Raw genomic sequence first — 14,741 nt, forward strand, 5'->3', positions numbered from 1 at the left:
GTGACATAACTTGTTACAGCATGCCATTATGTCATGTCATGCTATACTATGTTACATTTGGTAACATAACATGTATTCGGATGGAATGGGATGGGATAGGATGAAATGAGATGAGAATGGATAGAATGTTTTGTTACATTGTGGAGAGTCATGTTATGTTATGTTACATTACGTTATGTTACATTAGGTTAGGTTACATGAGAAGTTGGGATGGGATAGGATGGGATGAGATGGGAATGGATGGGATGTTTTGTTGCATTGTACTGTGTCAAATGTTATATAATGTTATGTTATTATATCTTTGTTTCTATATAGCACAATTTAAACTTAAGTTCTTTGTTTTCCCCTCCTTATCAAAGAGCTCAAAGGTCAGAAGTGAGAACTTGAAAAGGGGAATACAATCATAAATTTAAAAGTCCAAGTGCGATTATAGCATTAGTTTTTGCACTCACTAGAAACAGTGGAAATTAAATTTAGTCTCATTTTTTCAACTTTCACACAAGGCAGCATGACATAATAGAGATGGCTTGGAGCCAATACGACTTGGGTTCAAGTTCTGCCTCTGACACTTACTGGCTGTGTGACCCTAGCCAAGTCCCTTAACCTCCCAGTGTTGTAACTAAATAAGACAATAACACAAAAAGTCCAATGAAATGAGAGGTCCAGAACAGTCTCTATTTTCTTATTTTTCTCTGTGCATCACTACAAACAATGAAGTGTCATATCTATGATTTACAGGCATTTATTTTATTTTAGGGCAACGATTTTATTGAACCTTCAAATTCTTAGTACGGCGACCCAAAATTTCACAGACAAGGAAACAGAAGACCAAAGAGGTTGAATAACTTTTCAAAGTTACACAGCAAATTACCGGCAGAATCAGAATTAGAACCCAGATTTTCAGACTCTACTACCTAAAATTCTCATCAGAGCAATACTCTGTGTAGAAATTAACCAAAAACTATTGGGCATCATTTCTTAGTGTCAGAGTTGTCATATTTTTTAATGTTTCATTAATTTCAAAACATTGGTTGCTTATTAAAGAGGGTTTTTCATTCATACTGTTGCCTATTTATTGTAACTGATTCATCAAGATCAAGTTATATATTAACTGCCTTAATGATTCAGTAGAAGTTCCTTGTGGGCAGGGATTAATTCATTCTTTTTATTGCTAGCACAGTACCTACTACAACCCTTAGCATACAGGAAGAATGTAATAAATGCTTGGTGAATGATTGGCTTATTTGCAATCCAGAAAACCTGGGTTCAAACCCTGGCTCTGCCATTTAATACTAGTGTGACCTTGGACAAGTCACTTCATTTCTACAATCCCTTCTGTAAAATGAAGGGATTATAGACTCTATGACCTCAAAAGTCCCTTCCATCTTCATTCTAATGAAAATGGTTCAGTAACTTACAGTATCTGACGCAGACAGAACTAGGAAAACAACAATAACAATACAAATGGAAATAACAACCATCACAAAATAATCAAGACTGAATGTTGAAAAATTATTAAGAATAAGTTTGGCTCCTAAAGAGAGATATAAGAAGAAATCTCCTTTACAGAGATGGGGGGGGGGGGGCCATGGGTGTGTAGCAGTATATGTAATATCAAGATGTTCAACATATTGATCAGTTTTGATAAATTGCTTTTTTCTTCTTCCTCTTTGTAAAAATGCTAAAAGTGATTGGGGTGGGGGGAAGGATTCTGGGGGAAATCCAGGCTTTATCAAAACAAAAGATAATCACTAAATTTAAAACTGACTTTAAATCAATTGGAATTTAATTTTCAGGCTTACCTTATTTATTTTCCAGATGAGAACACTGAGGCACAAGAGTTAAAATAATCTAACCAAGGTCAGAGCATTAGTAAGTGTCAGAGGCTGGATCTGAAGCCAGGTTTTTATAATGCAGCTAGGGCACAGCTAGGTGGCACAATGGATAGGGGGCAGGGCCTGGAGTCAAGAAGACCTGAGTTCAAATATGGCCTTAGACACTACTTGCTGTATGACCCTGAACAAGTCACTTAAACCCTGTTTGCCTCAGTTTCCTCATCTGTAAAATGAGCTGAAGAAAGAAATGGCAGGGCGGCTAGGTGGCGCAGTGAGTAGAGTGCCAGCCCTGGAATCAGGAAAACTGAGTTAGGATCAGGCCTCAGACACTTACACACACACACACACACACACACACACACACACACACACACACACAAACTAGCCGTGTGATCTTGGGCAAGTTACTTACCCCTACTGCCTTGAAAAAAAAAAAAAAAAAGAAAGAAAAAGAAATGGCAAACCACTCCAGCTAGTAAATGATTGAAAATAACTGCACAACAAAACTTTATGATGCCAAATCAACCAGTCATTCAACAACTGACAATATTTATTTTAAACATGTTATCCGAGAAGGGCTTATCATAAGTGCCAGGTTAATATTCAAGAATAATTTTTATAAAAACAAAATAGTCTTTACTTATCTCAGGCTAGACAATGGGGGGGGGGAGGGAGGGGGCAGAAAATTAGCACAGGAAAGTCAAAGAGTTTGATTTCAAAGTCCATCCTGTCTCTTCTTACCACACCTAACTCTTCTCCAAGAATGAGTGTAGTCAAGTCAGAAAATTAGACCTATGTGTTGCCACGTTAGTCATAGTGTCCACTATGGTGTAAAATAATACAAGAGAGTATGAATTGTAAAGCATCTCAATTGTTTCTTTCATTTGTTCTCTGAATTGAACCAACTACATGGGAGACTGGAGACTGAGGCCAAGAAAGTCAAAGGCAGCTGCTTCTGATTCATATGTTTAAAGGGGATGGAGAATGATAAGAGATCCCTTAGGAGGTAGCCAAGCATGAGCAGTCAGGAAACTGAGGGGAAAAGTCGCCCTCCCCCCTCCCCCAAAAAGGGGAAAATTTGCATATTAACTGCATGTCATCCAATAAAGAGCCAAAGTAAAGCAGAGGAAATGTCTTCCATTACATGAAAGGTGATGAAAGACCAAGTGAGTACCAGAAAGCAGCTGACCAAGTCAACATCATTCGAGAGAAGGAAAGACATGTGCCACTTTTCTTCCTGGGAATATATGTACAATGTGGGGGACACAGGGCTGAATCATAAAGACAGGACGAAGTCCTCTTTGCTCCTTGATCCTTTTGTCTAACTTTTCATTTCTCTGTCTCTGTCTCTTATCTCTCTTCCTCCTGCTCTCTGTCCCAGTGTCTGTCTGTCTTTGTCTGTCCCTCCCTCCCTTCTTCTCCATCTTAGTCTGTCTCTGTGTCTCTCCCTCCTACAACCCTGCCCCCTGCATTTGTCTGTATGTCTCTGTCTCCCTCCCTCCCTCTCCATTTCTCTGTCTCCCACCCTCCCTCCAGCTCTTCTGTCTCTGTCTCTGATCTGTCTCTCTCTCTCCCTCCTACCCGTCCCCAGCATCTATCTGTCTGTGTCTGTCTGTGTCTGTGTCTGTCTCTATTCTTGCCTCCCTCTCCATCTGTCTTTGTCTGTCTCCCACTGTACCTCCATCTCTCCCTGTCTCTGTGTCTGTGTCTGTCTGTCTGTCTCTCTGTCTCAAACAGGAGTGGAAGTTTAGAGTTGGAAGGGCCCTTAGAGGTCATCGGGTCTAACCTTTTTATTATTCAAAAACATTAAGAGGCACGTTCAAAGCCTGGATTCAAAACCAGATCTTCTTTGAAAAACAAAAAGCAACCAACTTTGTTGATGGACTGATAGTTGGTTCTAAAGCCTCAATTTTATTTCAAAGACTTTTCAGATTAATCCAGGTGAGACAGTGTGGTGAGATAGGAGAGCTGGCTCGAAGACCTGGATTTCAATCCTGCTTCTGACATATCCTGGTTGTGTAACCTTGGGCAGCTCAGTGGTCTAGAAGGTAACGATTTAAGACTATTCATTGCAGAGAAACTGCTGACCTGCACTGGAGTTTCCTCACTAGGCATTTCCTTATCTATGGGTGTGCTAGTAAATGTTTAACAATGGAAAAAATGTTTGACATGCTTAAATTTAATCGGCATTTAAATATTTTCTACCACCTTCAGAAGCCTAGGCAATCAACAAAACAATAAATCAAGCCATGATTGGTAGGGTCAGCCAATTCCTGAGGTGTAAATGATCACACAGAAAATTTAACAAACCGCTCTAATTCAGTGGGCTCCAGCACACTCCTACTGACCAATGAGAGCTAAGGCCAGCTCATTATTCCCTCTAGTACAGATGGGGCGAAGAACTAAAGGACAAGAAATTGACTCTCTTGTAGTGAGGGTTCCTAGACCATGGGTTAAGTTTGGGGGGAGGGAGGGGCTTACTCTGTCCACTGTACATTGCCAAAAGTAGTCCAGTTTGAATGATCTAAATATCCCCTTGGGTTTCAATTTGTCCTATTTTTCATTTATCACCCACCTCTATCTAGATAGATGCTTGATTGTGATGGAAAATAATGAAAGAACCAATTCAGATAAAATATGGATCTCTATGCTCTACCAAATACCTAATACCATACAACACAGTTGTTTGTTTCAGTTGGTTGGAGGGTGGTAACAATGTTAAAGTTAGCTGGCATTGTATTCTTATGTTATGCTATTACCAAAATGAGGGTGGGGGGGAGGGAGGTAGAGATAGTTCTGGCAGAAAATGATAACCTATTTCTTCTGAAGGGTCTGTGCAATGGGGAATGAGAATATGGAAGAGACATTAAAAATTGAAATATAGAAATACTCAATCTCTTTGGGAATGCATATTCTTTGGGAAGTCATTTAGGGTGATGTTAAGATTTTCAAAGTAACCATATTTTATGAAAAAGTTGGATTACAATTTAGCTAGCCCCCTCAATTCAATAAAACAAACACATTTTTAGCAACTTAATTGGGCAGGACCAGACTTTCCTCTTGCCATATGGTTGTTTTCCTTATTCTCTATGGCATTTAGTATACTGTTAGAACAGAGATTTCAAAATCTTGGAAGGGCCTAACCAGTTTTAAGCCATTATAAGTCAGCATTACTGAAAACTATGTGCTGTTTGGGCCAAATTGACCTACTAGTTGATTACACTCCTCCTCAGCCCCCACCCCCTTCTCCCCCTTCTATAGCTTTCTGCCTCCTCTGTGGATGGTCCTCCACACCCAGAACACCACAGCGCCTGGTATATAGTAGGTGCTTAATAAATGCTACTTGACTGACTGAATGTCCTCATTCACTAAAGATCAGCTCAGGTGCCCCCTTCCTGATATAAAGTTTTCCCTTATCCTGACTATCATCTTCTTTTTATCTGTTCCTTCTCAAATATTTCTAAATTAAGGTTGTCTAGACTTTTCCTTTGTCCTCATCACCTCTTACCTTTTGCAAATGCCCTCTATTTGGTTATAAAGTCCCTAAGGGATGGGATTACAATTATGTCTTCCACATCCCAGAGGTTAGGGGTGTGGCACCCCAGAGATCTGGAAAATTGGATAAAAATTTTTGGGCCTCCCTTTGTACCAGAGAAGATGTTGAAATTTTTTTTTAATTTTTATTTTATGGGATATTTGCAGTACTTTATTGTAAAATTTGGATTAAGTATTTTGTCATAGGCTCTATGTTGTCTGCTGGCCTTCACGTATCATCCACAGCTTCTGTCAAACTCCCCCCAAAATTCCCAAATAATTTCTTATACCAACCTGCAATATATGGAAACCATAATGGAGAAAGTCTCAATGTGGAAGGGATTAACTGTAGGGTCATTTCATATCTCTATGTCACTAGCACCTAGTCCAGTTTCAGTAGACAATTGACAGAGGATTGGGCCCAGATGGGTGGCTTCACTGGGAGAAGAGCCCCCAAGTGAGGAAACACTCCACCACTGAAGGTTAGCATTTTCTTTGTAACGTAGAACTGTAGCATTGCGTAGAATTGTAGCATTGCTTGGGTCACTAAGAGATGATGTAACTTGTCCAGGGTCACATAGCTAATTTGTGTCAGAGGCTAGACTTGAACCCAGATCTTCCTGGCTCCTTTTATATTTGGGACTTAGATCAAATTTAAAATCCAAGTAGGATTTTAAGCTCTTCACAACTTGGTCCCTTCCTACTTTTCCAGTCTTCTTATACTTTACTCCATCCCTCTTTTCTCTATTTTCCAGTGACACTGACCATCTTTCCGTTCCTTGAACAAGACATTCCATCTCCTAACTCTGTGTTTTCATTGGTCATCCCCATACCTGGAATGTTCTCCCTTCTCACCTCTGAATCCTGCCTTCCCTGGATTCCTTCAAGACTCAGCTCAATAGGATGCTCTCAGAAAAACTTGGAAAGACTAACATGAACTGATGAAAAGTGAAATGAGCAAAACTAGAAGAACACTGTACACAGTAAAGCAATATTACAGGATGATCAACTACAATGACTTAGCTATTCTCAGCACTATGATGATCTAAGATAACTCTGAAGGAATTATGATGAAAAGTGCTATCTATCCCCAGAGAAAGAACTAATGGAATCTGAACATTTGGGGGGGGGAGAAGGGAGGGGGGTTAGGGTCTATGTTTTCTTTCACAACATGACTAACATCAAAATGTTTTGCATGACTACACATGTACAACCTATATCAAACTGCTTGCCTTCTCACTGGGGAGAGGGTAAAGAGGGAGAGAATTTGGAATTAAATTTTTTTAAATGTTAAAAATTGCATTTACATGTAACTGGGGGAAAATAAAATACTAAATAAAAAAAGACCCAGCTAAAATCCTACTTTCTGTAGGAGGCCTCTTTCTATCCCCTTAATAGTATTACTTTACCAACTTACCCTCTTTAAATATCTCTTATGTACAGGGTTTTTAATATATCGTCAACTCCATTACAATGGGAGATTCTTGAGGACAAGGACTCCTGGATGTTCCAGCAATAAGACATTCCATCTCTTGGCTCCCAGCATTCTCTCTGGTTGTCCCCCAAATTTGGAATGATCTACCTTCTCTGACCCAGCTACTGACCTCCCTAGCTTCCTTTAAGTGGAAACTAAAATCCCACCTTCTACAAGAAGCTGTAACACTTCTTAATTCTAGTGCCTTCCCTCTGTTAATAATTTCCTATTTATCCTGTATATAGCTTGCTTTATAAATATGTGTTTACATGTTGGCTTCCTCATCAGACTGTAAGCTCCTTGAGGACAGGGACTGTCCTGTGCCTTTTTTTGTACCCCCAGCATTTAGCACCAGTATTTGGAAGGCACTTAATCAATGTTTATTGGTTGACTGATGATTTTTGCCTTTCTTTGTATCACCCAGAGCTCACCACAGTACCAGATACGTAGTAATAAGCACTTAATAAAAGTTTGTTAAAGAGTCCAAATTTTTCTTTTGATAACTATATTAACTTTATTTTGGAAAATAAATTTCCCTCTCTATATAAGCAACCTAAGGCTACTCTACACACACAGACACACACACACACAGACACACACACACACACACACATGTACATATGTGCATAATATCCATAAATACACTTATGTGAATATAATACTTGCACACATATACATATATTCACATTCATATAGAAAGCATGCCTTAAAAGTCTTAATGATGCTATATAGCTAAAAAGCTTTAAACTGCATTAAGATTTTGGGGATATCCTATATATACTCTTTCTCTATACATTCCATATACTACACACACATGCACACATACGTATATACTGCATATAAACACATATTTTATATATACGCACACACATACATAGATAAGTAATGTCTAATACTTATTAGTATTTCACACTTGCCTAACTTCTACAGGAGAGGCAGTATAGTTTTATGGAAAGAAAGTCTCAAAATCTGAACAACCTGAGTTTTAAAAGTCCAGCTTCTACTGGACTGGTCTACTGACTGAACAAATCACTGAACTTTCCAATAACTCTCAGCAACTCTCTATCATAAGACTATAACTTGCAGAGCAGGTGCCTGCCTACACTAGTAAATGGAGTTTCCTCACCTGGGACTTCCCTGGGCCAGTGAAGTCACCAAAATCCCAATCTGGAAACTATTAACAGACTTTCTTTGGAATATATCATGAAAAAAATAATTTAAGTCACAAGATAAATATACACTATCAATAAATGTTTAAAAACACAAAGAAAAAATACCCAACTCAAAATATTTACATTTCTTCAAGCAATATTGTAGCAATTGCCCCAAGTGTCATTATTAATAGTGTAATTATTTAACACATTACTGGGAAGCCTAGAGGCAGTGGGGTATAGTGGATAGAAGGTTGTGACTGGAGTCTATAACTTGTTGTTCAGTCATTTTTCAGTTGTGTCTGATCCTCGGTTGCCCCATTTGGGTGGTTTTTTTGTTTGTTTTGGCAAAGCCAATGGAATGGTTTGCCATTTCCTTCTCCATCTCTTTTTACAGATGGAGAAACTGAGGCAAACAGGGTGAAATGACTTGCCCAGAGTCACAATGCTAGTAAGTATCTGAGGTCAGATTTTGAACTCAGGAAGCTGAGTCTTTCTGACTCCATCAGGGATGGGTTCAAACTTCACAGAACAAAATGAGGGCTAATCCTTCCTCCTCCCTAGTGCCTCATGCCTCCTGCCCCCCCTCTTCTTCCTTTCTTCCCTCTCCCTCCTCTCTTCTCCCTCCTATCTCCTACCTCTTCCCTCTATCCTCCTCCCTCCAGTCTCCTCTTACCTGTTTTCTCTCTCCTCCCTCCTATCTTCTCCTTCCAGACACCAGTGTAATCCTGGCAACTGCCTTAACCCCTATAGCCACTCTTTAGCACTTGTCTCCAGGGGCAGAGATTCGTGGTGGTCTGCCCTAGTGGATGGAGTTCCCCCACAGTGATCAAAGCACACATCTAGGTCTGGGAAAGCAATAAGGCATAGAATGTAAATACCATGGAAGGAATTTGGGAATCGGAGCCCTTGGGCTCTCTTGCTGGGTTCCAACTTTGGGCTTCTTCTCTCTGACCTTTATCAAATCACCTGTCTTCTCTGGAAGCCTAGCTTTCTCTTTTGTAAAATAAAGAGATTAAATTAAGATGATCTCAGTAGCTCCCAGCCAACACTGAATCGAGCAACTGTTGTAAGCTCCTCCCATAAGAATTTTATCTAATGTACTAAATGTATGCCATTTGTCACACATCAAAATATGTATGAATATTAAGTTCATTGACTCAATCAGATTGTAATCAGTCAAAAAGTATATATCAGGGCGACTAGGTGGTACAGTAAATAGAGCACCGGTCTTGGAGTCAGGAGAACCTGAGTTCAAATCTCGGCCTCAGACACTTAACACTTACTGGCAGTGTGACCTTGGGCAAGTCACTTAACCCCAACGGCCCTGCCTTCCCCCTCCAAAAAAAAAAAGTACATATCAATGTATTAAGTGCTTACTAAGTGCTAGGCACTGTGCTAAACCCTGGGGATACAAAGAGTTTTAAAAGTCTGCCCTCAAGAAGCTTATATTTTATTTGGTAAACAATATGCAAATAACTAAGTAATAATAATATAGTTCTTTGAAATTTACAAAACTATTACCTAATTTTATCCTCCCAACAACTTTGAGAAGTATGTGCTTTAATTATGCTCCCTTTACAGATGAGGAAACTGAGGCCAACAAAAATTAAGTGACTTGCCAGCGTCAAAAATCTATTAAGTGCCTGAGCCCATATTTGAACTCAGGTCATTCTGACTCCAAATCCAAGATTCATAAAAGTCCAGAGGGTAGGTAATTCAAAGTGTAACATTACAAGCCAAAGAAGTATTGTGTTCTTTGTTTTATAAAGCATTTTGGCAGAAGGGATGAGCAGGGATTGTGATTGCTTGAATGAGCATTCTATCATACTACTATGGCTCTGTGACCTTTATGGACAAGTCACTTAAGTGCTGCCTGCCTCAGTTTCCTCATCTGTAATATGGAGGTCCTTATAATACCTACCTCACAAGGTTCTGGAGCCTAATGTATAAAAAGGATTTGGCAAATATTAAAGAACCATAGAAGTTACAAGGACTGGACTTGTGATTTCATTCATCCATTAGGCCCTTCATTGACCACAGAAGGTTTACTAATAAGGATTGGACTTGTGATTTCATTCATCCATTAGGCCCTTCATTGACCACAGAAATAAAGGACCTTCTAAATCAAGAGTACTTAACCCTTTTCTTGAACCATGGATATCTTTAGCAATATGGTGAAGCTTTTCTCAGAACAATGCTTTTTTAAAGACTTCAAAAAATGCTAAATTAGTAAAAAATAAAGATGTAAAAATTCATTTCATGTCTCAATTCACCTTGAAATCTATCAGGCCCCAAGTGAAGAATACCTGATTTAAACTAACAATTTAAACCTATGGGCACAATTAGCAAAGACAAGACTATTTGTGGGACCAACCAAACCCAAACCTCAGTGCCTGAAGCTTGCAACTGAATCAAGTTGGCCACTTATGCAATATTGCAGAGGGACATTATGAAAAAACAAAACAAAACACCCTTCTGGCTTGAAGAACTTGCCAGTGAAAAGGAGAAGACAATTTTTCCTCTCCCCCTCTTTCTCCTTTGGAGATGTTCCACTTTATCTCATGCTAATTTCCACAGTGTTCCCTCTCTCAGTGGCAGGAATGTGCTATTACTAGGAGAAACCCAAAAGGAAACTTTGAAGGTCACTTACTTGCTGGTGATGAATGCATCCATTCACCAAGGTCACTCTTTGGATTGGGCCACAAGCCCTTTACCACACCACTCAATTCCCCGAAGAGGCCACCAGCTTTTAACTTGTTCCTATAGGTCACATTTCTAAAATATTTAGCTGTCTCCAGTGTCCCCAGCCAGCAGCATCCTGGCATTAACACCATACAGCTTTTCAGGGTAAACTGACCTCTTTCCAGTTCCTAATGGAATCATTCCATTTAATCCTCCACCCATAAAGGAGATTACAGAGCTCACATTAATTCCACAAATCAAGGATATAACCATGTGGTGTAGTGTCTGTCAATAAGTCTGGCAACTAACATTTGCTGGAGATTTTTTAAAAAATGGAAAAAGAAGTGACTGGAGTGAAAGAACCTAGTTTCAGATCCTGACTTTGCACGACCTTGGGCAAGTCACTTGCCTTCCTTGGGCCTCCATTTCTTCACCTGCAAAATGAGGAAGGGGGGTAATATAGGGAGCCTCTGAAGGTCTCTTTCAGTTCCAAAGCTAGGTCCTGAGGATGTGGGGCAGTTGTTTATCATCTTGTCAGTTTTGAAATAAAGTGTGGGACTGTGGAAAAGGGGGAAGCTAGGTGGTGAAATGGATAGAGTGCCGGGATTGAGGTCAGGAAGATTCATCTTCCTTAGTTCAACTCTAGCCTGGGATATTTATTAGCTGACCCTGGGCAAGTCACATCACCCTGGTTTTGCCTCAGTTTCCTCATCTATAAAATGAAATGGAGAAGAAAACAGTAAACTATTCCAGTATCTTTGTCAAGAAAACCCCAAATGGGGGCATGAATAGTAAGCCATGACTGAAGAACACCAAAAATGGAGGAGGGGGGAGTGTGAATTAAACAGATTGCCTCTAGAGTTCTCTATATCTCTGGTCTCCAAAGTTGCTTCCAACTGCTTTGTTTAAATAGACACATTTTAATCATTTTACCTTTACCAGAAGCATCCTGATCTACCAGTCTGTGTATTATGTTATTCCCATTCATATGAGGTTCTTCTACTCTAGGAAGGAATTTCTCTGACTCACCCTCCCCATTCAGTTTAAGAATTAACCTATTTTAAAACTTCTTTGGTGTAAGCTGCTCTTCCGAGCCTAAATTCTTCTCCTAACATTTACATTTCAATAATAGTTCCCAAACATGACCCAGTAAACTATTTAATACTTTACCTTTAAGGAAACAGAAGAAAAGTTAGCTTCCTACATCTCTAATTTTTTAAAAAGTTCAGTGCATGATGATTCTATTGTCTGTGGGCTACTCCCCACAGAAGTATCCCTTTCTCTTTAGATAATACAGAATGCTAGTCTAGACTGCCTCTAGATAGATTAATGGCTGGACTCAGTAATGTACCTAGACCCAGAATTAGCAGATTTTGAAGACACCAAATGGTTTAAAGGTAAATCTCTATACAAGTGTAACTTAAGCAGGAGGAACTAGTTTTTGTTTTTGGTTTTTGGGGTTGTTTTTTTTTTTTTGTAGATTTCACGGACTACTGCAGCTCTCACTTTTAAAACGATTTTTTTTTAATCGGGGACGGGGGTGAGGGGGAGGGGGACCTCTTTGCTTCCACTCTCCTTCCCCTTCAATTCAGGAATGTAACCCCCTGGGGTAAAAAAGGAGCAATTAGAGAACATACAGCTAATATATCAGTTCTTTCACTTTGGGGTCGAGTAAGAGTGCCAATTGGTTCTAATAAACTATCTCTAGAATGGCTAACCAGAAAGAAGACCCATTCAAAATAACGACTCCAACGACTCCCTTTTAAACACCTACCAAGTTTAAAAAAAAAAAAGTCAACCCAGCACTAGAGCTCAACAATGATTTTGCAGACGAAATCAAGAAACGTTTGTTAACATCCTACTATGTGTCAGACATAATGATAGGTGCTGGGTATACAGATACTCAATGTTACCTAAAATTAACAATGTAATAGTCCTCTTAGACTGCAGAGAGACGGCATAGCAATATTGCAAAGCCGGCAGCGGTTGGCCTTGGCACCAGGATGCCTCAGGTTCAAGTCCGGACCCCCGATACTAATTAGCTCCTTGTCCATGGGCAAATCACTTAATCTCTCTCTAAGGCTATAAATTACACACGGACCTAGATAGGAGGAGGCAATTTCCTAACACTGATACAATCACAACTCTGACTAAAAATAAATAGCATTTTTTTGTGTAATCTCAGGAACTCTGATCACAGCTTTAAGGAACACTTTCCTTGGCTTCCTCCTCCTCCTTCCCCTAACCCCTTCCGCCCGCTATAGTAAGGTGGGGTGGGAATTCTTGGGCTAGTAAAAAAGTAAATGCCTGGTCTTCCTAGGCAACCACACACACACAACTCACACATGCCACACACACAATAGTACATACCACAAATACACACATATCATAGTCACAGGCACCACACATACATACCACACACATGATAATCACAGGCAGCGCGCGCGCGCGCGCACACACACACACACACACACACACACACACACACACACACACACCCCTCTCTACATCAGCAAAACTTCTGCTTCCTGGGGTTATTTAGCCAGATTTGCAGGTTTACGGCAGAACTGTGTGGTGGTCCTGCGTCGCCAAAGGCCAACCCATTAAAAAAGTCTGAGAGAATCTTGGGCGCTGCATTTACTCTGCTTTGCAGGCAGAATGCTTTCAGAAGCCTCTGACGTGCTTGGACTTTGGGAGTGTGCAAAGAAAGGTGTGTGAGTGCGTGCGGGGTGTGTGTGTGTGTGTGTGTGTGATGTTTGTTTGGAGTTAGGGGATTTCGTTTCATAACCTGCAGGGATACATGTGGATATTTCCCCTTAGAAAATCAAGGTCTTCCCTGGCTAACTTTTAACGTCCCTTTGGAAAGACCGGAGACCGGAGCTCCGATATTTCTGACAACCAACCTCCTGTTATTTTCCAAACTTAAGAAAAAGGACTTGGCTTTCCAAATAATCGATCAATCAACAAGCACCCCTACTACATGCCAGGCCCCGAGCAAATTGCTGGAGAGTCAAATACAAAGGATGCAACAAAACAATCTCAGCTCTCCTGGAGCTTCGGTTCTCAATGCAATGTGAACATTCCAAGTCCCTCGCCTCAGGGTCCCTAAACTAGGCACCTCCATCCTTCTCCTCCTCCCTGTCTTTCTCACCACCAACACCTTCCCCTGGGTGGTGGAAGGGAGGAGGGGTTCCAAATCCCTGCGGTGGCTGACCGGGTGCGCAGATTCTCCCCACCCCAGGGCACACACACTGGCCTCTCCCGGAGCCGCGCTCTTCCCTCTAGCCCGGTCCCCAGTCCAAGGGGGCACGAGGCGTGGGGCACGAGGCGTGGGGCGCGTCCTCTACTTACTTGTGTCTTCTTCATAAGGAACGACAGCGCTGCAATCCAGCCCAGGCGGCGGTGGGGAAACTCCGTTTAGCTGTTCTGTGGCTCCAGCATATTGCTCGGGGAGCGGCGGAGGCGGCGGCAGCTGCAGCGGAGGCAGCGGCGGCTGCGGAGAAGCGGAGGGGGCAGCGGCGGCGGCGGCGGCAGCAGCAGCAGCAGCAGCAGCAGATTGTGCACGCATTGGGCAGCCCCGAGCGCTGCGCTCTCAGCTCCGGCCAGGTACGCCGCCCGCCCCCCGCCCGCGGCGCTCGGTCGTTCTCTTGCTCGCTCCCGGCCAGTCGCCGCGCGAGGCAGTAAGTGAAGCCGAAGCCGGCGCCCGGCCAGAGCTTTTATAGCTCCAGTCCGCCTGCTCCTCCAGCAGCAGCAGCGGGAGCTGCAGGACGGGCTGGCGGGCGGGCAGGCAAGCAGGACACGCCTTCTTCCCTCTGGGAGCTTTGGAAAGGCGAGCGCAGCGGCAGCGAGCAGAGGAGGCTGGGTGGGAGGGGAGGGTGGATGGGTGGGGGAGGCCCCTGGGATTGGGGGGGGGGGGGAAGGAGTAGGAAGCGGGGAGGGAGGGCCGTAGGAACTCCAGTCAGTGAGAGAGAAGTTGGACAAATTAGGCCAAGCTCATCCCATTGCCAGCGAAGGTAACCCGATCCCATCTTCCTCGGGCACGCACCGGCAAGGAGGCTCCCC

The 14,741-nt window shown here is 41.9% G+C and overlaps 1 protein-coding gene across 2 annotated transcripts in view; it reads right to left on the minus strand.

Moving 5' to 3' along the window:
* The window catches only part of KITLG (KIT ligand), a 126,348-nt gene extending 111,891 nt beyond the window's left edge, over nucleotides 1–14,457 (minus strand). The window contains exon 1 of one of the 2 annotated variants that reach the window (XM_069095127.1): nucleotides 14,031–14,457. In XM_069095127.1, the coding sequence (XP_068951228.1) occupies nucleotides 14,031–14,045 (15 nt within the window). In that variant the 5' untranslated portion in view covers nucleotides 14,046–14,457. The remainder of the gene's footprint in view (nucleotides 1–14,030) is intronic. The other variant, XM_069095126.1, reaches the window with a different exon arrangement.
* Between the last annotated feature and the right edge of the window lie 284 nt (nucleotides 14,458–14,741).

The sequence above is a fragment of the Petaurus breviceps genome, unplaced genomic scaffold (genome assembly GCF_028583685.1).
Source record: "Petaurus breviceps papuanus isolate PSGF00001 unplaced genomic scaffold, PetGlider_PUasm1.0 225, whole genome shotgun sequence".
Classification (NCBI taxonomy): domain Eukaryota; kingdom Metazoa; phylum Chordata; class Mammalia; order Diprotodontia; family Petauridae; genus Petaurus; species Petaurus breviceps.